Source organism: Rhinopithecus bieti, unplaced genomic scaffold (assembly GCF_001698545.2).
Source record: "Rhinopithecus bieti isolate Rb0 unplaced genomic scaffold, ASM169854v2 scaffold_26199, whole genome shotgun sequence".
In the NCBI taxonomy this organism is placed as follows: domain Eukaryota; kingdom Metazoa; phylum Chordata; class Mammalia; order Primates; family Cercopithecidae; genus Rhinopithecus; species Rhinopithecus bieti.
This window is the reverse complement of record NW_016811775.1, coordinates 507,311-529,814: the sequence shown is the minus strand read 5'-3', so window position 1 is coordinate 529,814 and position 22,504 is coordinate 507,311. Positions and strand designations below refer to the sequence as shown.

The following is a 22,504-nucleotide window of genomic DNA, read 5'->3' as shown; positions in this document are numbered from 1 at the left end:
AACAAACAAAACCGAGAGAGCCCATCCTTCTGTCACCTGACTGAGTGGGAAAGAGGGTAAAGGGGTTGTGGGAGGCTGGGGAAGGGGTCGCAGGAAGACCCACGTAGCTTTTAACCCTAATGTGGCCGAGACAAGCACCTTATTTGTGCTAACAAGAAGTGTTTTGTTCATTATTACTGTGATTAACATTAGTATTGGTGTCGATAACAAAGCTGAAATCACATATTTAGGATTTAGGTCTGATTAAAAAATGCTGGGGTGGATGTTCCAACTGGATCAGGAGAAAAGAAAATGAAAACAGCCTGGGGAGAGGGAAGCCTGATCTGTTTCCTCACTCGCTTGCTCGTGGATGTCATTTTCTCTCTTCTTGGGGGCGGCCAAAAATCGACCGGTGTCGGGGACCAGAGGCGGCCCCGCACGCCCCCGCGTGTGCGTCCACGGGCGTCTGTGCAGACGGACATTGCGCCGGGGCGAGCTGACAGGAGTTCACGGCTGCGATAGAACATGGAGATGTCATGGGCGCGACAGAGCCTGGCGGGGATACCAGCAGCGTGTGTGTGTGGACGGCAACGTTGTCTGTGCGCGTGTGTGTGAGTGAGTGAGGGAGAGAGAGAGAGAATAGGTGTGTGTACAGGCTCCCGGTGCCTCTGTCTGGCTGCTGAGGCTGAGATGGGAGCAAGTGGCTGGCGAAGCTGGTGGTGGCTTCAAACCACACTTTTGTAGAACAATTGCAAGAGAAAATTGTTGGGGGGAGGGAGGAGGAGGAGAAGGCGGTTTTCCTTGTGCCCCCCCTTCTAACGCTGCTTTTCTCCTTCTCTCTTTCCCCCTCATCCCGTCTTCCCCTCCTCCCGTCCTCCCTCGCCCCGCATGCTCCCGGCTTGCCGCCTGCAGGATGAGTTCCACCCGTTCATCGAGGCACTGCTGCCTCACGTCCGCGCTTTCTCCTACACCTGGTTCAACCTGCAGGCGCGGAAGCGCAAGTACTTCAAGAAGCATGAAAAGCGGATGTCGAAGGACGAGGAGCGGGCGGTGAAGGACGAGCTGCTGGGCGAGAAGCCCGAGATCAAGCAGAAGTGGGCATCCCGGCTGCTGGCCAAGCTGCGCAAGGACATCCGGCCCGAGTTCCGCGAGGACTTCGTGCTGACCATCACGGGCAAGAAGCCCCCCTGCTGCGTGCTCTCCAACCCCGACCAGAAGGGCAAGATCCGGCGGATTGACTGCCTGCGCCAGGCTGACAAGGTGTGGCGGCTGGACCTGGTCATGGTGATTTTGTTTAAGGGGATCCCCCTGGAAAGTACTGATGGGGAGCGGCTCTACAAGTCGCCTCAGTGCTCGAACCCCGGCCTGTGCGTCCAGCCACATCACATTGGAGTCACAATCAAAGAACTGGATCTTTATCTGGCTTACTTTGTCCACACTCCGGGTAGGTCGTTCTCAACCATTTTTCCCCCTCATTTTATTTTACTTGCTGGCATTTGTTCTGTTTATTGTTCTCTAATTTCCAAGCGATAACTCGCCGGAGGCCTAACTGGTCTATGCCCGTCCTGCCTGGCCTGCAACACGTTCTATGGGCCCTTTTCCTTTTTCCTATCTTCTGTCTCCCCTAGCCTGCTCCATTCTTCCTCCTCTGCTCCCTGGCCATGTTATTGACTTTGTGCATTTCCATCGTTGGAGGACTTATCTGATCAGAAAGATGCTGCAGGTCTTAGGATTGGGGACATGATGCCCCCAGAATTATCCATGATGGTGAGAGTTTGAGATGAACAACAATAACAGCACACCAATAGTTGCTCGTATTAAAATGAGTCAGAAGAAGTATTGAGGAGCAGGTACTAGTTTTCCTGCAGCTTCACCTCCAGTCCCAGGAAAAACTGGGTTTGGTACAAGCGGGATGGGCAGGAGTTTGGTGGAGAGAAGGGGCATGTGAAACCCCGGGATATGAGACTGAATGAACAGAAAAGAGGAGAGAAGACAGTAGTGGGCAGATTCTGCAGCCTAAATACTCAGGCGGGAGCTGTTTGGCTGGGATTTGGCTGTCAGAGAGTATGAAAGTAATTTGATTTCATAGAGAGTGAAAACAAGCACGAGATTCCTTGAGCTCTTTCCCTTCTCCTTATTTCAGCTAAAGTGGCAAGGCCTCAGGATGGATGCCCACAGCCCTGGCACTCTGCTGGGGAGCAGAGAGGCTTTCTCAGGGCACAAGCACGGCAGGGAGCAGCGCTGCTGTGGAAGAGGTCTTAAGCAAACAAACAAACAAACAAACAAAAAAAACTCTGTAAAATCTCCTTTTCCTTTTGTGTTCCAAGTAGTTCTGCTTCTCCTCTTCGCTTTTCCAGTTTTACCCTGCATTTTGGGTTAGGGTGGTTTAGTTCTCCTCCTCTGTTCCTTTTTTTTCCCTTACCCTTTCCCTTTTTATAATTTCTTTCCGCTTTTGTTTTCTTACAAATTGAAACAGAGATGGCTGGTTAATTTTTAGCCTCCACTCAGCTACGCCCAATTTACTGCCGCCTTTGAAACCTAAACGGGCGGCACTCTGTGATTAAGCAAGGCAGAAGTGTGTTTACATTATGCCCAACCAACTTGTAATGAGAGGGCTACCAAACCTTTCTCTGTGTGTGTGTGTGTGTGTGTGTGTTTCCTTTCCACCATTCCAGTATTTTTTCCCCTTCATTTCCCTTTTTCCTCTCTTTATGCGAATGTGAGAGAATGTGGCTTAACTTCAACTCTCGCAAAGGTTGTTTCCCGCGAGTGTGTGTCTCTGTGTCTTCCTTCCTGTTCATTCACAAAAAAGAAAAGCAATTCACAATGGCTGTGGTCACCCCCTTGCCTGTTTGGGAAGTTGGGAGGAATGATATCACTGGATCCAGAAATAAAATTCGGGTTTGGGGGTGCTTTCAGCACTGCGTCAGGAATGTAATCTAGACTAGAGTGCCCTGAGTTTATATGTTGGAGAACTGTGGAGAGGAGAAGGTGATATTGGAATTCTTGTCCTGAGAGGTTGCTTTGGTAGCTGGTTAGAAGCAGGAGACAACACTCTCACCCCCCAAGTCCCTACCTACTTCTGTAGATCTTTCTAGGCCTGCACCCGGCCCTGTGTGACCATCGTGACCCGTCATGCAGAAGGCCAGGTGCCAGTCATTCCACCTCCCTTCATCTTGAATATTTTCTTTTGTCTTTTTTTTTTTTTGGAAAAGAGACTAAGAGGGAAAAAAAAGTTATCCCCTCATTCTCTGTCTATACAGCAAGCCAGAGTAGGAGGGTGTGTGCCTGGTAGTATTGGAGGTGGCTGGTGGCTTGCAGAAGGCTCGGAGCCCCGAGCTTACCAGTGTGGCCATCAGATACTCCTGCACAAGGGGATTCTGCACCTTCCAATTTTAGAACCAGGGGCTCAAGAGCATCTAAGATGAAAATCAACATTCGTCTTCCTCTGAGCTGGCTTCCTTCAACCCCGCTCTCTGACTGGATCCTTGTAGCCGAGTTGTTTCCCTGGCCTCTTTTATTTTAGGCCAAATTCTTGACTGCTGCCAGCGTGGGGCTAAGGTAGGATGAAAAGTATGTGAGGAAGGAGACCGTTTCCTGGCCAGAAGAAAGGCCCCCCATGCCTCCCTGCCAGCTTATGAGATCATTCACCCAGGAATATGAGCGAATTCATACCCCATTCCATGTAGCCGAGGCCACTGCTCTGGGCTGGGGCTGAGGCCGAGTCTCCTCTCCAAAGCAGAGTAGGGAACTAAGGGTGTATTTTATATTATTCAGGCCCTAGATTCCAGATAATTTCAGTGAAGGTAGGATTTTTCTCACTGGAATTGCTTTAGTTTGAGCTTGCCTTCCTGAAGTGAGTTGGGGCGAGTTGGTGCAGCTCGGGCCACCAGTGGGCTGTATCACTTGTTCCTCTTTGGAGTTGGGTTGAGTGGTCTTGAGATGGAGCAGAACAGGCATGACTTCCTCCTTGAGCTGGCCCACTTTGCTAGAAAATGTCTTCTGTGGCTGAGCCACCAAACAGCATCGATCTGTGGGTACCACTTTCTTCATGCCCATGCCTGTCAGACACACTCAGCAGAGCTGCCACTTGCTCCTTCCTTCCAGGATGATAAACTGGGGACAGGGGCTGGGATGGCACAGGCTTTGGACTCTGAAAGAAGTGTTTTTCCTTCTCTTAAGACAGGGCTGAAGAGCCAGATCTGGGCTGAGCTGGGGATCCTGGGTTTGATGACAGTAACATTGATGTGGTGGCAAATGTGGGGGTGTGGTTTTGCCCCCAGGTGCCATTGTCACCCATGGCCTTGCTGGGCCCTTGTTATATCCCAGATGAAGCTTCAAGAGTTGACACATTTGAGAGGGATTAAAGGACGTGTGTTTGGCGTCAAAACTCCACTCCCAGAATACTGGGTCCAAATACAGAATACTAGGTCCAAAAGCCTGCCATGAGGCTGGCCTTCCTGCTGGGAAGAAGTCTCTCTGTATGTTTGTCTGTATTTAGGAAGGGAGGTTGAAGCAGGGCAGGGTCAGAAAGCACTGCCTTGGGGAGGAGGGTATCCATTTCCTGGTAATATCCTTCCATTCAAAGTGGGTATCCCAGAACAGGTGTCTGGGGACGGGTTAGCTAGGGCGGCCAGGAAAGAGACCTCTGCTTGTGTGAGAAAGGATGGCCGAGCTGGCCTAGAACTGCTGCTAGACCATTTCCAAAGTTTCTGCAGCACCCTGAAGGTGAACCAGTGCCTTCAGACCTTTCCTGACACCTAAACCTTGGTTCTAGGAAAGAAAAAAAAATCCAAAACTAATAAAATACTTGAGCAAATGGAACTGTCAGCATCTCCCTGTCAGATCCCTCCCGTGGGCCTGCAGCGGAATCCCCACAAAGTCCAGGTATTTGAGTGGTGGCTCTTTTCTTTATCTAAACTCTTTAATGATGGAGAGCTTCCCACACAGAAGGAACCCCTGTGCACACACCACTAGTGCCAGCAATCGCCAGATCACGGCCAATCTCAATTCAACCATCCTCCCAACTGCCCGCCCACGCTGAGTTATTTAGAAGATCCAGGCATTATAGCTTTTCATCTGTAAATGTTTTTGTGCACATCTCTAAAGATAAGGACTCTTGAAAAACTGAACCACAATACCACTGTTATACCCATTAAAATTTAGCATTTTTTTTTTTAGTATCATCAGAAACCTGGCTAATGTTCACATTTCCCTAATTATCACTTAATTATTTTTTTATAGTTTGTTTGAATCAGGATCCAGATAGGGTCGGTCCTGCATTGCGATGGGTTGATCAGTCTCTAAAGACTCATCATAATCTCTAGGTGGTCCTTCTCCTCTCCCTCTTCCTTAGTCTTTGTTTCTTTTCTGGCAGTTGTCATTGTTGTCGTTGAAGGAACCAAGTTGTTTGTCCTGTGGGGTTTCCTCAGCTGGACCCTGCAGGCTGCGCTACTCCGGGTGATTCAGTGAGTGTGGTGCTCTGAGAGCAGATTCGGCCTTCCCACCCTTCCTTCAGGTCCCGGGACAGCTGAGCTTGGCCTTACCTGTCGCAGGGAATGGGTTAGACCCTGAAGATTTGTCTGAGTGAACTTTTTCACCTGTGGGGTTGCCTTCTCAGGTATCAGAGCTTCCTGGTTTTGGCACTTTAGTTTAGGGCTTGGGGCTTTGTAGCAAGCACTAATTTTCAGGTCTGAGGGAGGACTGCCCATCCACGTCCTTCCTTGGTGGTGAAAGGCATTGTTCAGCTGTGTCCATACTGCCAAGACAGGGCTGGTGCCAGCGAGGTCCCCCAAGCCTTTGCTGGATGCCCGACCCAACTGTTGGCTCTGGGGCTAGTATGTGGGAGGGTCCACAGGAGCACCCGCCACTTTCTCTGGGCCCACCCCCACCGTGGACCCTGTGCCGCCTCATCCATTGCCTCCTTTTTCGAGGCCCAGAAATGCCACTGGTCTGCATCTTTGAGGCAGCGCCATCTGGTGCCAGGGCTGACAAAGACCGTGGGGCCATGGAACTGACGCCTAAAATTAGCAGGATCTACAGATTATCTTTTAACCGAATGTAGGGTCCCCTTTAGAACATCCCGGAAGAGGTGTCACTGTCATTCAAAGGTCAGATTTGGTTGTAAAATTCTTCCATTCTTCCATGTCTAGCTTATAGGATGGTTCCAGGGATTAAACCAGCTAATATGTGAAGATACTGGCACATAACAGGACGGCAGCTGCTGTGATTGGGAACAATTGTTATGATTTAGGGAGCCCAAGGGTGACTCTCTGTCATCTTTACTTATTGGTCTTTCTTTTCTCTTAAGGGAGGACCCAGGCGAAAGCTGATTTTTCTGTAACAGGACAGCATTTGAAATATCAAAGGCATTTATGTCTCCCTTCCACCCTTCTCCCCAGAAAGCTGTCTCCTCTCCAGCCTGAATATCACCAGTCCCTAATGCCTCCCACATTTCACATGGCTCCTAGTGCCCTTGCCATTTTGGTCACCACCTCCTGGAGGCCCTCTGGTTTGTTTTGGTGTCTCTGATTCATAAAATTTCTGAAACTGGAGTGTTCAGAATTGAACACAGAAACTCCAAGCATGATCAGATCCTAGCCAGCCATGGTGGCTACATGATTTTCAGGGCCTTCCAGCTACATACTGTGCAGGGCTCAGTGCAAAATGAAAATGTGGGGCTCCTTGTTCAAAATTTTTAGGAATTACAGCATGACATCAGTTAGAGCATTTAACCAAGCGTGGGGGGCATGCAGGTTGCACACCCGTGAAGCTGGCCCAGGCCGCCTTTGTTTCGGACATTCGTGTCTGTTAATACAACTTGGGGTGCTGGGTCTGGGTGGTGTGGAACAATGATGGGGCTCAGGCTGGCCTCAGAGGGGGGCATGACCCCAAAGAGGAGAACAGAAATGCGCAGACCCAATCCTTACGCTTGGGCTTGGTCTCATTCTCAGACTCCTTTGACCACCTGCTCTTGTCCCTTTTGTTCATAGTGCTGTCCAGCCAACCAGTCAAGAGCCCCCATTGCCTACAACATGCAGGGGGTGTCTCAGTAGAGTGCTTGCTCTGCTGACTGAATTGGAGGCTGTGGCGCAGGGGAAAAAAGAGTCACCTTTGTCGGAGCTTGAGCGAGCAAAGCACCGACTGTGAGCAAGCCAGAGGGGACCTAGAGGCCTGATCCCATAATTATGGGCATGGTGACCAGTTGTGCTCTATTGCCGACCCAGAGGAAACAGGGCTACTCTGCAGCAGGAGGCCTGGGGTCCAGACGTGCAGAAGGACTTCCTGAGAACTTGGTTTACTTTTTGGCACTTCCAAAGCATGGTAGAATTCCCTTTATCCATGAAATGCACACTTAGTCAACTTACTGTGAGTAAGGCCCTGGCCTGGGGGTTCCTAGATCTCTAAGAATAAGACAATCTTGCGTGTACCCGGCAGGCTTTGGGTAAAGGCCTCGTGATATCTTCTAGAAGGCTTCTTCCCATAGGCATAGGCGTGAACCTGCAGTGACCCATGCTGGAGGGGAGGAAAGGCCCAAAGGACCTTATTTGTGGGATAGCTCACAGTGGGCTGTGAAGTGGGAGGCAAGGTCCTTCTTGGCCACCCTCTAGTGTTGCAGAGACCTGGGATGCCAGAGCAAGAGTGGGTTAGGAGGGGTAATGAGGTAAGCGCTACGTTCTCCCTCTGTTCTGGTGTCCTGTAGCAGCTGAGCAGAGAGGGGACAGCTGAATGTCCCCCTTTCTGCCTAGGGAAGAAGGTGACTCCCTCCTCACCCCTTTTCTCTTTGCCCTGTCCGTCCTGCCCCACCCCACCCCGCCCCTCTGTCTCAGGAGCTGCCACGCTTCAGTTATTTTATCCTTCAGTGTCCGATTCAGAAGTCTTTTCAAAGGCCCCAGCCGTGTCAGCGCGCGGTGCTCGCACAAAAGGCCTCTTTGATTTCTTGTTTGTTTTCATTTGCCAGTGGAGGGGGAGGGGGGCAGGAGAGAAAGAGCTTCTGGGTTTTAAAATTTTTATTTGGGTTGCTTCATTCTCAGAGGAGTTGGCTCCTTGGAACTCCTTTCTGAGTTGGGGGCTCGGAGTTGAGCGGCAGCCTTCTGAAGAGAGGGCTAGTGTAGGAGTGGGGGTTGGGTGGAGCTCCCAGGGTGATAGGAGGAGGTGTAGGGGTTTAAATATAGTTATTGATTCACCCTACAAACACTTTGGGCAGATCTTATGTGCTAGGCCTAAGGGTAGCCCTGCCTCTTGGGTAGAGGAAAGGTCTGAGGTGTCTGGCACATGACATTCCCCTGTGTGTTGCATCCTTCGAGGAGGACTCTTCACAGCTGTGGATTTGCACAGTTGTGAACTTTGTTATTTTTCCTTTTTTGTCCCAGATTTCACCTTTGAAGGGGATTCTACTAGCATACATACTTCTTGGAGACTCAATACTTCAGAATACAGGTTGGGGTTTCCCACTCTACATCAGAGAATGGGGGAGAGGGAGTGAGAGGTTTATAGAGCAGCTAGGTGTCTTCCTGGGAATGGTGTGCAGAGGACCTGGGCCCACAGCTTGTTTTGGACTTTGAGGGCAGGTCAGTGCTGCTGAGACCCTGGTGAGTAGGGAGTTGAGGCTGAAGAGAGATGGAAGGCCACGCTTGTCCAAGGTTTGGAACAAGAGGCACCCAAACCAGTGCCTGTTGGGGTGCGTACCTTAACACATGTGGGCACATTCCTACATCCCAGTAAGAAGAGGTGCAGCCTGCTGGTTTACATGCCCGTGTGGAGGCCTAATTGTCAGGGCTTGGGAAGAGAGCGCCACAGACCGAGACTTGGGCAGGTGGTCACGGGCATCAGCAACAGGGAAGTGTGCCCACTGGGTGAGGGGGGGCTCGCAGGGCCTGGTTGGCAGACGGGAGGAGGAGGCTGGGGGGCTGAGAGATAGATAAATATAGCTGATGGCATTTCTGATGATAGGTTTTTCTTGGCACCAAGGGCACCGTGGAAAACAGCACGACAAACGCCCGGCCCTGCAGGCCGCCGTCGCCATTTTAAACATTTTTGAGTTTAAGGGTTGTTGGCGTTAGAGTAGGGTCCCAGGAGGCAGAGGGCCTAGGGAGGGGAAGTTTGGCTGGACTGGACCTTACCCGCCGGGTGCCTGAGTTCCTTACTTTGTCTATAGTAGGTATCTCGTACCTTGTTTCCTGGCTCTTTGGGGATTTAAAAAATATTCTGGGGCTGCCCTTTGTGGGTCTGTCTCCCAAGTGACTTGTTTCACCACCAGCTGCCATGGCCTATCAGTAGGGGGCATCTTGGTTCTTCTCTCACTCCTGATGCCTTACTAATGACATGGCATGCCACCACCACCCCAGTACAGGGCACTTATTAGCTGTTATTTGGGGACACCCAATAACTTAAGGGGCACCTGTTTGTCCAGGCTCCTAACAACTTCTTGTCCCCTGTGGGCATGCCCTTGGTCTCTATCACCTGCTTTAATTCCGTTTTTCCATTGAAGGCCCTCTATGGCTTTACCACCAGGCTAAGTCCTCTCTATGTATTAATTGCCAGAATTCTCACCCTTATTCTAGTTTTAAACCTGTGCTCCTGGCTGGGTGTGTATGCACTCAGGTGACGTGTATAATGTGTATAGTGAGGAATCAGCAAACCAGACCTGGGGACCAGGGAGGCTTCCTAGAAGACGACCTGATTGACCTGCACCTTGAAAGACAGTGAGGAATTAGCTTGTTTTGTCAGCTGACTGAGCCTTCTCAGTGTGCCTGGAGCTGATTTCCTCCTCACAATGGTTGAGTGATATAGACAGAGCAGGTATTATTATATCTACTGCACAGAGGAGGGACCCGAAATACAGAGATGTCGGGGGACTCTGGTCACATGATGGGTTTCCGGCAGAAGGGGCTGGGTTCTAGGTCACTGAGTACCTCAAGCTCATTTTGAGGGCATCGCTGCTCCTTGAATTTCATCAGGATTACTGGCTTTGGCAGAGTCTCAGAAGAGAAAACCTCATGGGTCCCCGTTGGAGCCAGTTTCATCGTTGTGGTCTCTGTCGCGCTCTAGAAGAGAGCCCAGCTTGCGGCTCAGCTCGAGGGCTCCCCCAGTGGCTGAGCACGTGGGGTGGAAACAGAGAATGGGCACCTGGCCCTGTCCTGACACTGGCCTCTCTCCCTCCTGGCAGGCCATGGCTCCCTGGATTCCTGCCTCCAACCTCGAGAGGCAGCATGCTAGCATAGACGGGCTGAGTCTAGCATAGACAGGGGCCAGGTTGGCTGAACGCTGTCACCCTGCTGCAGCCAGCTTTGCTTCTTTTCATACCTCCCTGGAGCATGGGGGAGGGATCCCACCTGACCTTTGCAGGTAGAGGGGGCAGGAAGTCTAGGTGTGAGGCCAGGCAGGTTCTGCTAGACCTTGGGATTCCTGATCCTTGCACTGTCACACCCTTTTCCTGGGAGTGTCCTTGGAGTCACAGTTTGAAATAAAAATGCATGTAATTATCATAATTAACCAGGTGATCGCTGGAAGTTTTACAGTAATCTGCTACTCATTGCCTTTTTCACTCCTTCACATTGACTCTCACCTTTACCCTTTTCTTAAAGTTGGAAAACTCTCAGGCTGTGTATATAAAAACTCTCCTAGCATGACTAGAGCTGGGAACAGGGAGAGGCTGGCTTACCACTCTAGATTTTCCTCTGTGTCCATGGCTAATTAGAGGCTTACCTCTCACCGTTGATATCAGCTCCCCTCGAGCAGCATTTCCCAACTGCTGCACTATTGACATTCAAGTGAGACCATTCTGTGTCGTGGGAGACTGTCCTGGACATTGTAGAGTTTTAGCAGAATCTCTGGCCTTGACCCACTAGAAATCAGTTGCACCTCCCTACCCAAGGTGTGACAACCAAAAATATCTCCAGACATTTCTAAGAGTTCCCTTGGAACAGAATCATGCACGGTTGAGGACCTCTGGTCTGGAAGAAACAGGGATTCAGACAGAATGCCACCTGCGTTCACCTCTTGCCTCACCGCCAGTTTAGGTCCTCATTTACCTTGTGTTGAATGTCGACTGAACCTCTGAGCATCATCTGCTCCTGTGTGTCCTGTGTTGTTTTCATTTTTCCGGATAGCAGGGCCCTGGGCTGAAGCAGTTTGGGGGCTTTCCCCTTTCACTTCCCCCTGGCTGGAACTGTAAGCCTGCCTCCAAGTCCGCTACTGAGTGATTCCTCTCTGATTTTTTGCGTAGTGGTCTCTGTGTGCTGGGGCTGCTGATCTGGGGAACGGGACAGGGGATCTGCTACTGGGCTGACCCAGGCATGTGCAGCAACTGGTGATCCTGTCAGGCTCATAGCGGACCCCAAAGAACAGCAGACGTTTGTTTCTACAGCATGAGACACGGAGACCAGAACTGTTGTCTGGGTCTTAGTACTACTCTTTTTAAATGATTTGATTTTTTTTTTTTTAAATCATAATAGTAAAACACATTCTTTGTAAAAATTTAAACAATAGAGAATGTGAGAGACAGACAAGTTCCCCAAACTACTGTCCTGTGCCTGAGACAGCTTCACTTCACAGATCCATGTCAGTTCTTCGAATTGTTTTCATCAATTCATATATCAAGTAACCTTTAAATATAGAGGTATCTATTTTAAGAGCAGATGGTATGTTTGGGCTAATTGAATTGGCTCCGTCAAGTGCCATTGTGGTCTTAACTCTTCCCACCCCCTGCCTTTTGTACCCTCGCCCGCATCATCCCAAGTGCAGAGCCAATGTCCCTGTCATCTTTTCCCTGAGGTGACAGTTGCGGTGTGTCATTCCTGGGAGGAGTGACCAGCAGGGCATGTACTGGTGTCTGAGTGGTTAGGATCCAACTCTCGGGGATTCCTGCTGGTGGTGTAACTCCGACCACAGAAGTCAGGGCCTAAGCCTCAGCCTGCCCAGAGACCCCCGCTGAGGGGGCTGCAGCTGGAGGGAGGGGCCCCTGGGAAGTATCCTGCTTGGCTGCACCTGGCTTGGCCTCTGGAGTCAACTTCCGAAGTCTTCTAGGAAGGCAAGGGCACTCCTTCGTATGGAGCAGACCCTTCGCCAACTGGCCGGGTGTCCAGGAGGCTTCCTTTCTTAAAATGAGGGGATGAAGCATCAGTCATGCTTCCAGGATTTATTTCATCATAATTGTTTGTTTCGGTCTTAACGATACAGCAGAGAGAAGAGTGGCAGAGGAAGAAGAGCGTCCTCTCCAGGCCAGGGGTGGGGCTGTGGAAATGAGAAACCGGACAAGATGGAGAAGGAATCCAGAGAGGGCTTTGCGGCTGGGTCTGTCAGTCTGGAGAAGGCTGCTCTCCAGACAGCCGAGAGTAGGGTGACACCTGGTGACTCTTCTGGACTGGGCGGAGCTGTGTGGAACGATCAGGAGATCCCCTGAGGCAACCTGCAGGAGGCCAGCCGAGTATAGCCCTTGGGGAGTGTGTCCTTATTATGCCTGCAGATTATATCCCCATTAGCGCATAATTATTATATAATGGGCGTTATTGCGTAATGGCAGTTATATAACAGGTGGCCCAGAATACAGACAGGGGGTGTAATAAGTGTATATCCTCTGGCTATAAATAGCCACCAGCCCCACACCAAATATGTGGTCACACCAGAGCCACCTTATAAATACCCGTGCTGGGCTATAAATTTCTGAGCAGTGACGTCAGCGGGCATGGTACCTAGTTAGGAGGTGGTAGGAGGGACCTGCGGCCCCACCCGGACACATGACATCATTGTTTCCTTAGTAACAGGAATGCTCCCGGGGGACCAAGTGAAGAAAGGCCTTTAAAGGGAGGAGGCAAATGGATAGGAAGCTTGAGTCGGGGGTGGGTGCTAAGCCTGGGGCTGAACAGGGTGGGGTCCCTGGGCAGAGTCCTTAATGGGTGAGACAGGCCGTCTGCCCTTGGGTATTTGACCCAACCGGAAGCAAGGCAGTAGACTCCGTTTTCTTTCATCTTTAGGGGGTCTCAAGTCCCCTTTCCCGTGTGTAGCAGATTCTGCCAGCCTTGGCTGTGTGTCAGGAAGAAGAGGGGAGCTACAGGGTCTTCCCTGTCCTTCTCTCTCCCAGGTGACCTCTACAGGGCTCTGGGGCCACTTGCTTCTGTGCCTGGTCACATCCTCCCCAGGACATGACCGTTTCCTCTACCAGACATATTAGGCCAGTTTCAGCCTTAGTAATCTAAGAAATATGTGAGCAATTTGATGCGGATCTCAGAGAGCCTCGTGGAAGTAATGGCGCTGAGAGATGGCGCCTGGGGAAGAAAGAGGAGACAAGGATAGTATTCTGGCCCCAGAAGAAACTATGAGGTGGGATATAATCTTTTTAGGTGTGTGGGAGATTGCTTCATATAGGGTGGGGAAGAACTAGTCTTCAGAGCCCTGAGCATAGAGGAGGAAATTTGCCTTTGGCAGATGAGGGGATTGGAAGAAGGCTGGATGACCAGCTCGTCCTGGTTTGCTCAGAGTTTCCCAGTCCCTCACCTTGGGAAACCCCTCAGTCTCCGGCAAACCAGGATTGTTGGTCACCCTAGAACAGTGGTTTTCAACCAAGGGCAATTTTGTCCCGCAGGGAACATTTGGCAATGTCTGTGAACACTTTTCGTTGTCACAGTTGTGGGGGGAGGGTGCTATTGGAATCTAGTGGGAAGAGTCTAGTGCATATGACAGTCCCCAGGAACAAAGAATCATCTCGCCCCCAAACGTCACAAGTGCGGAGGTGGAGAAACCCAGCCTTAGAGGGAGAATAAGCAGACCCTGCTGTGCGTGGTCTCTCCTTAGGACGCCTCTTGCCTCTGCTAGCAGAGTGGGCTGCTTGGCTGCCTTCCTGAATTTCTTGCAGCTCTTGTTTTCTGTGCTTTGATTGGTTGCGTTTAGGGTTCTGTGGCCTGGAAACCTTTTCTAGGAAATCGTGTGGCTTCTGAGAGGGTCTTTCCCGTCTCAAAGTTCAGAGACCCTTTGAGACAGTGCCGTTTCAAAGTGAGACAGTGCTGAGAGCAAGCCCTGCCAGGCAGTATGGTACTGGTGTGGATCCTTCATCTGTTATTTTAAAAAGAATGGAAAAATCATCAAATACCTATCCCTTATTGCCTACCAAAGAGTTTCTAAAAGGCAAAACCTGCCTGTTTTCCCTGCCTTTCAGGCCAAGTCTTCCCATATAGACCTGAATAGGCCACTGCGGCTCCTGTGGCTTCCTGAGCGTATCAGTCCCAGGGTAAGAACTCACTTCCATAAAAGCCAGTTTTCCAGACCCAGTGATCAGGGCTGGACTCTGCCACCCAAAGAAGCTTCCCAAATGAAACAAATGAGGCAGGAGCAGAAGAGAGCCAAATCCTATTCTGGCACATGGAGTTTACAGAAATCTAGGTTCTAAGTGTTCTCATGTCATTTATAGAAGTTACCGTTTAGCCCAACATATGTGAAATGTAATCATGAAAGCATAGCAGATACTGTTTTTCACCTGCCTTTATTGCCTGTTTAGTTTACTACCTAGCTGCAGTTGACTTGGCGCCCTCTGGCCTTGACCACATGCATAGCGTGGCCAACTGGATCATCGTTTCTGCTGGCCTCGGACAGGGCCCACAGATGAAGGCCAGGATGGTGGTGGTGGCGCAGTGGTCTGGTCTGCACCAGAGATTTGGCCAGAGACAGGGGATCAGCTGGGCTGTGGGCTGCCCCTTGTGTGTGTCAGGCACAACTTCTGAGTTTGGACTTGAGATTGAGGCAGTTAATAAGCATGGATGGGGAGGAAGAGCCCAAGGGTCTGCATGCAAGGTCCTGCCTGCTGTGCCAAAGGGGACTCTGTGGGGAACAGTGTTGGCTCCAAACACAAAGGCCATTGCTCCATGGAGCAATAATCCTCAGGATATTGCCAGCCCAAAAGATATGGCCAAGACAGAGGCCCCTGCCCTGAGGACAATGACCAGATTTCTCTCACTTATTTATGGTATCGTGGTTTACAAAGTGGGCCCAGCACACAGATCTCTGGGCATAGTTTCAAGTACATGCATTTCTTTTAAATTAAACAGCACACACAGACACACACACATGCGTGCGTGTAGGGTCTGTTCAAGCCGTGCTGCTGCCCAGGAGTGATCCCAGCCATGTGGGACAGTAACTGAGGATGATGGTACTGAAGCCACTGTCTAATATTAGATTTTGTAACTCAGAGATTCATTAATATAATTACTCAGATGCCAGCCTGGCTTGGCAAGGCCTCTTGAATTGTGTTCCTCTTCAACAAGGCGCTCCGGCTGCAGAAATGCCCCTGGGGAGCCTGAGCTCTGCTACCTTGCCTGTGAATGGGGCAGAAGGCATGTGTTAGCCTCCTCAGTGCACCCTGGGAGAGGCAGTGCATCCCCATGGTGGCAAGTCTTGCCTTTACGTGTCTTGTCAGGAAAACAGGGACCTTGGAGAGTCTGCTGCAGAAGGGAGCGATCTGCTGGGTGAGGCCCCGTTTCTATGCAAGTTGGCCCTGGGCTCAGCTGGGAGCCAGTTTATTTTGCTCCCCTGTGATACTTAGCATGCAGTTTTGTAGTTTCTCTTAGGTTGGAATCTTGGAGCTGGGACCGTGTTTTATCCGCCTTTGCATCTGTCTCTTGCCCAGCATATAGTTTTATAGGCTCCATAAACCCATTTTGAATACTGAATTACCTTCAGATGGGAAGCAGCCCATGGCCCATACTTGAGATGATGTAAAGACTCACGGTGGTATAAAAATCAGAAAGGGGGGTGATGAAGGAAGAGAGCCAAGATGGAAGAGTGGCAGGTGTGCTCTCTGAGTGGGCATTATGAGGGGACAGTCCTGACAGAGGAGGGGCAGTGGAAGCTTCCAGAATGCTGGAAGGAGTGTGGCAGGCAAGTGAGAAGCTGTGGGTTAATGGGTTCAAAGAGACAGTTTTTCAAAATATTTATTTTTATTTTATGTGAATGAGCTCTCAGGAAAATGGGGAAGGAGCAGCCCTTAGCCCCTTCCTTCACCCCTGCCCCTGCTGGGTACCTTGTTACAGGGGCTACTGCTAGGTGGGCTCAGCCCAACCCCACCCTCTCATAGGCCTTTCCTTGGTCTCCTTGACTGTCCCTGCTAGACAGTCATCTTTGGGGACATCCTCCCTTTTGGCCACAAAGCATGTCTTCTCCAGACTCGGTCTGCGGAGCAGCCAAACTCACTCGTGACAGGGTCTCTTCCTGTGCCAGATCTTCCCTGCCACGCTAGCCTGGTGGATGCCCTGCGGCAGGGGTTGGCAGGGATCAGTCCTGGGCCCACTGGGATTGCTTGCCTTTTGCTCTGAGGCTCTTCCTCCCCTCCCTCCCTCCCTCTCCTCAGGAACCCTGGCCTCCAGGCTCCTTGTGTGTACAGACTCATGGCTGCTCTTCCTGCCCTCCCTCTCCTGGAGATCCCTCCAGTCTGGGCCTCTCAGGTCAGAGCTGACTGCCGTCCCCCAGCTGGTACATGTGCTTGCGGCTCTGGTGGCTGGGTTTGGTTATTAACAATGAATTATTAAAGGAATGTGAATAGGGAGAGAGGTTTGTCTCTCACACACTCGCGCACACACACAGCCACTTCTCGAAGCAGATCTTAAAGTTGATTCTGCTGCCGCTGCTGTACCTTTGCTTACCTCAGATCTTAGAACTGTTTCCAGTAGTTTTTGAGTGAATTTCCAGCTCTCCACTTTCCACCTTAAGACTCTCTAGATAGCTCCTTCCTCCCCTCTCACCTGGTCCCAAACCTCTTTCCTCTGGCCCCATGTGCCAGTTCTTGACTTTCTCTGAGACCGGTTTTCCCCTCTGAAGTCCTCGTTCAGTGGAGGGGTAGCTAGAGGCCCACCAGGTACCCAGTCTTGGTAGTGTCACATGCCACAGCATGACAGTAACATGAGGACATCTCCCTCCTTGCCACCACTCTTTGGGCTGGAGTCCACTTGAGCATGAAAGTTCAGGAGGCCAAGCCTGCCTCTCACAAACTCTGGACGCACAGGGGCTTAGTTTCACGATCAGCTTATTATGTTGTTCTATGATTTGGAGAGTGTGCCTGGTACATACAGTCCCTCATCTGTCCACTGTTTTAAAAAGGTTATTTTTCTGATTATAAGACTCCTGCACATTCATAATAAAAATACAAAATTAGCATGAAGTCGGGGTGGAAATAAAAATTATTACAATTCTGCCACTGAAATAACTACCATTAACTTTTGTTGCATTTTCCCTTACTTATTCATGCACATATTTTATTTTTACTGGAATTTATGGTATAGACACTTAGGGATGCTGCTTTTAAAATTTAATACTGCAGGGTGCAGTGGCTCACACCTATAATCCCAGCACTTTGGGAGGCTGAGGCAGGCAGATCATGAGGTCAGGAGTTCAAGACCAGCCTGACCAACATGGTGAAACCCCGTCTCTACTAAAAATACAAAATTAGCCGGGCGTGGAGGCTCACGCCTGTAATTCCAGCTACTCAGGAGGCTGAAGCAGGAGAATCTCTTGAACCCAGGAGGCGGAGGTTGCAGTGAGTTGAGATCGTGCCTCTGCACTCCAGCCTGGGTGACAGAGCCAGACTCCGTCTCAAAAAAAAAAAAAAAAAAAAATCAGTACCATTGTGTATTCTACCACGTCACTATTTTTCAAAACCTAAGTTTTAGTGGTTTAGCATCTTTTCTTTTTGTTTTGTTTGTTTGTTTGTTTGTTTTTTGAGATCCAGTCTCACTCTGTCGCCCAGGCTGGAGTGCAGTGGCGGGATCTCGGCTCGCTGCAAGCTCTGCCTCCTGGGTTCATGCCATTCTTCTGCCTCAGCCTCCCGAGTAGCTGGGACTACAGGTGCCCACCGCCATGCCCGGCTAACTTTTTTTTTTTTTTGTATTTTTAGTAGAGACAAGGTTTCACCGTGTTAGCCAGGATGGTCTTGATCTCCTGACCTTATGATCTGGCTGCCTCGGCCTCCCAAAGTGCTGGGATTACAGGCGTGAGCCACCGCACCCGGCCTTAGCATCTTTTCTTATTAGCTGCATTACCCCTAAATTGTCAACATTTCTAATGACTTCTGTCCCCTATTCCTTTTGAAAATGAGAAATTATTTCTTATTATAAATGTAATAGGTGCTTACTGAAAAATCAAAAAATGCTTTTACATGCTTGTTTCTTTTTTCTTTTCTTTTTTTTTTTTTTTTTGGGAGACAGTTGCTCTGTCACCCAGGCTGGAGTGCAGTGGCATGATCTCAGCTCACTGCAACTTCTGTCTCCAGGGTTCAAGCAATTCTCATGCCTCAGCTTCAGGAGACGCTGGGTTTACAGGTGTGCGCCACCAAGCCTGGCTAATTTTTTTGTATTTTTAGTAGAGACGGGGTATTGCCATGTTGGCCAGGCTGGACTCGAACTCCTGGCCTCAAGTGATCTTTCCGCCTCAGCTTTCCAAAGTGCTGATATTACAGGCGTTGAGCCATAATGCCTGGCCTGAAAAAGAAAAACATGCTTTTAAACAGCTTCATGAGATTTCATCATGCCAGAGTTGATGTTAAACCCCACCCCACCCCCACTGAGGCCTTTGAGTTGTGTTGTGTTCATCCCCATTGTAAATTCTGCTAGGATGGACATCCTATTGCACCAAGCTTTTTAGCTCTATTTGTTACCTTCAGATAATGCTTCCTAGCGGTTGAATTACTAGGCAAAAGGCATGGACTCTCTTGAAGGTTCTTCGTCTATCCTGTTAAATTGCCATATGGAAACTTGACACCCTCAGGCAGCACACAAGGATTCATCTCACTCTGTCCCTGTACCCTGTTCCTATTCCCCAGAGCCTCAGAAAGATGTTGCCGTCATTGTACATATCGTGTACATTTCACGTACATGGCATGTCAGGATGCACTTTTATGAGTCAAGTCTCCCATCCCTGTCATAGGTGTATGTCCCGTTCCCATATTTATTCTCTGCATCAGCTCACACATTCCTTGATGGACACATGGTGTTACCCACTGTAAAAGCTAGTCATGGACATCAGCCCACATTCTCACACCCTCAAATCTATGTTTTTATGAATCTGAGGCGCCCCCTTCCAGGCCTCTGCAGCCACTTCCTGTTAGCACTGCTAGAAAGGGTCCCTGTGGCATGGCAGTTTCCTGTCAGCTCCTGGCCCTGGGACTGCAGAAGTGGCTCTTGAGGCTGTCTGGTGGTAAGCAGGTGCTGGCCATGGTATCTTAATGGCAGCAACCCCCAGGTCCACTTCTGAGGTGCAAGCCCATGCTGGCCACCAGCACATGCCAGAGAGCTCCTGAGGAAGCAGCGGCTGCTGACACCTGAGGCCAGCCACGCAGTCTGCCACCAGGCCCCTAGGGCTGCCAATGTCACACAGGTCCTCCCAGGACTTGAAGGGGGACGAGGGGAGGGCGAGCTGTTGCTGTGGGCTGTAGATTGACATCACCGGTGGACACCCCCTCTCTCACCCTTGCATCCCAGACAGTGTCCCCCACGGCCTGCAGGCAGGGACACACAGCCCCCTTGTGCCCTGCCCCAAGTCCCTGTGTGTAAGTGAGCATGCTCTCATCAGGCTTGGTCCCCACTGCCATGGCACTCTTTCTATGTGCCTGAATATGCATGCTTATTCACCTCGAAAACTGGGCCGTAGGGCCAGGTGTGGTGGGTCATACCTGTAATTCTAGCACTTTGGGAGGCTGAGGTGGGAGGATCATTTGAGCCCACGAGTTCAAGCCTGGGCCACATAGCAAGACCCCCATCTCTATAAAATAAAATTTAAAAAAAAAAGAGAAAAGAGAAAATCGGGCCTTATATCATTTTCTACATCGTATTCTGCCCATGGAAGCTTAAGTGTCTGCAGCCTCTGTTGACCCTTGTCCCTCACTCTTTCTCTGTGATATTCCATCTTACCCAGAACCTGACTGTCCTCAGGCCCTGGGTGGTGGGAGCTGCCTCAAGACTCCTGAGGCCCCAAAAAGAGGCTTTTGAATTGCAGCAGTGGAGGTGGGTAGTTGTGTAGGACAGAGAGAGGCGATAACATTGTCTCTCCCCTTTCTTCCTTCAGCTGGGGCTGTGGCATGGCAGTGTGGGCCATCCAGTGTCTGGAGGGCTTGTGGCCATGCAGTCGTGGGTGGGATGCATATGTTCATGAGGTTTGCTCTGTTCTTCCCTCTGCAGGGTGTTCAGGATGTGCTAACCTGCAGGTGTCTGTGTGGGTGTCTGAGTGTCAGGAGGTGGGTGTCTGTGTACAAGTATGGGTTGGGGTGTGTGTGTATAAATGTCAGCTTAATTCACACCCCAAGAACGTAAGAGGAAACTTCTCAGTCATGAGGTTCAAGTTCTTGTTGCTCCTATGACCTGTCGTAGGAGTGCAGTGAGTAGGGGGCACAGCAGGTATGTACCCCCTGGGCCCAACTCCGACCTGCCCCCTGTGGCCTGTAGCTTCTGAGTCAGAGGGCGTGCGTGCTTGCTGAGAAGTGTCAGGCCTTTCCCGTTCGCTCAGCAGCTAAGCAGTTCCTTTCTGGGGTTCTTTGTGAACCTGCCTCGCTATTAATCTACCTGTTAGTAAAAGAGATTACAATTGCGGTAATTACAGGGCACTGCGTCTCCATCGTCATGACTGAGCTGAGTGAGAGGCAAGGGGTGGGGGGAACCCAGCCCCCCAGGAAGCTGCTATTAAAAGCCCTCTGTTTGGATATGGCACAAGGACAACAACCATTCCTGGGGCCTAAGGAGATCTGGGACAAGAGGCAGGTCAGGTCCCAGGGGTGAGGAGTGGGCTAAGGTCCCACTGCAGGCTGTGGGATGACACAGGATGACTGCAGGACTGAGGATGGTGAGAACAGCGGTGGCCCCCTGGCAGCTCAGATACCTGGGAGCAGCACAGGGCTCAGCACCCTGACCACACGGGCTCCATGCTGAAGGCTGCTTTACTTCTGGACAGGCCTTCACCTGCATGGAATGGAAGAGATCTGGTGGCACGTGTCAGGGTGAGACAGTGGCTCTCTTCTGAGGGAGCTCCACAGCCACCGTGGATTTAGGTGGACAAACAGAGGTATCCTGGTCTGTGCCTAGCATGGGCCCCAGAGCTGTGTGTGATGCATGTGCTCCTGATAGCACAGGGGTTCTCAGTGAGGGTGGTTCTGCCCCCAGGGTATATTTGGTAGTGACTGAAAACAGTTTTAGTTGTCACTACTTGGGATGGGGTTGCTACTGGCATCTCGTGGGTTGAGGCTGGGATGCTGCTAGCTGTCCTATACTGCACAAGATGACCCCCCACAGAAGACAGTATCTAGCCCCAGCATGAGGGGTAATGAGGTTGAGAAACCCTGACTAGCCAAGGAAACGAATGGCAGCAGGACAAGTCAGGCCCAAGGAGGGCTCTAAGAACTCCCTGGTGCTGAGCCTGGCGACCTTGGCCCACGGTGCTCAGCAGTCTGTTGCCAGGGAGGTAGGAGAGAGGGGCAGCAGGCACACTGGGTTGACAGCTGCACTGTGTTGACCCCCATGGTGGGCATCGGGGACCACAGGCTGTGGTTGCGCCTGTCTGTTCCCCCTCCCTTTTCTGGTAGGCTTCTTCCTTCTCCAGTGGCAAGAGCTGGACCCAGGATTGGAGAATTTGCTCTTGCCCGCCTCTCCATGTCCTTGTTGCTGACTGAGGCACCTGGGAGTGAGGGGCTTGAATGTTCTTCCCCAGTTTGAGTCCCGTGGAGCCCTCCAGGTGGGAGGGGGTCCAGAGGAGGGTACACAGAAATGGGAAGGGCTGACACTCTACAGCTTCCATCCTGCAAGGACACAGTCCCCACTCTGGCTTTTCCCTAACACACATCTGGCCTGGTTTCTGCTCTGAGAAATAGAGCTGGGTGGGGCAGAGGCCTGGCAAGTAAACCCATTTGCTATTTTCTGGATGGAGTGTAGGAAGCCTCCTTCCACCCTTCATTCCTGTTGACCAAAGGGGCATCCCTGCAGGCACTCCTGCCTCCTTTTCCACTTTTGTTTTCAACTTTGACTCCCACTACCAAGGAGTTCTTGGGAAAGAGGGTAGGCCTGTGGGTTAGGAGGGCACCGTGGAGGGTAGTCTGTGGGGCTGGGTGAGATGGGTGTGGGAACGCAGCCCTGTGTTTAAGGGTATGTGTGCTGCCTGCTTGCTGTGAGCAGGGCGTCTTCTGATGCCCTCCCAGCCCTCAGGCCACTATGTCTTGTGTTTTCTGCAGACAAAGCATGGAGATTCTCAGCTGTTGCGAATTCTGCGTTTCACACCGAGTCCCTAATAGTGGAATCGCGTTGCCTTTCCCCCACCTTTTTTTTGCCTTGACAGCTCCAGCCTTATAATTTTACCTTCTTTTTCCTTGCATACGCTCTTTTTCTTCCCTTTTCCGTTCCTGGGGCTTTTGCTGTTCATCGCTGGGAACCCCCTTTAGGACGGATTGCTCCTGACAAGAGGGGAGGGGCTTCCTGTCAAACATTGGGAGTTGATGTTTTGTTTGGTAAAATGTCTGTAAATAGGCTGTGAGGCAGTGATTCTACATGGATCCCTGTGTATAATAGCA

The 22,504-nt window shown here is 50.8% G+C and overlaps 1 protein-coding gene across 1 annotated transcript in view; it reads left to right on the top strand.

Moving 5' to 3' along the window:
* Window positions 1-205: 205 nt before the first annotated feature.
* NFIX (nuclear factor I X) overlaps window positions 206-22,504 on the top strand; it is a 70,037-nt gene continuing 47,738 nt past the window's right edge. The window contains exons 1-2 of the mRNA XM_017895049.1: window positions 206-590; window positions 892-1,423. Of these exons, the coding sequence (XP_017750538.1) occupies window positions 516-590; window positions 892-1,423 (607 nt within the window). The 5' untranslated portion in view covers window positions 206-515. The remainder of the gene's footprint in view (window positions 591-891; window positions 1,424-22,504) is intronic.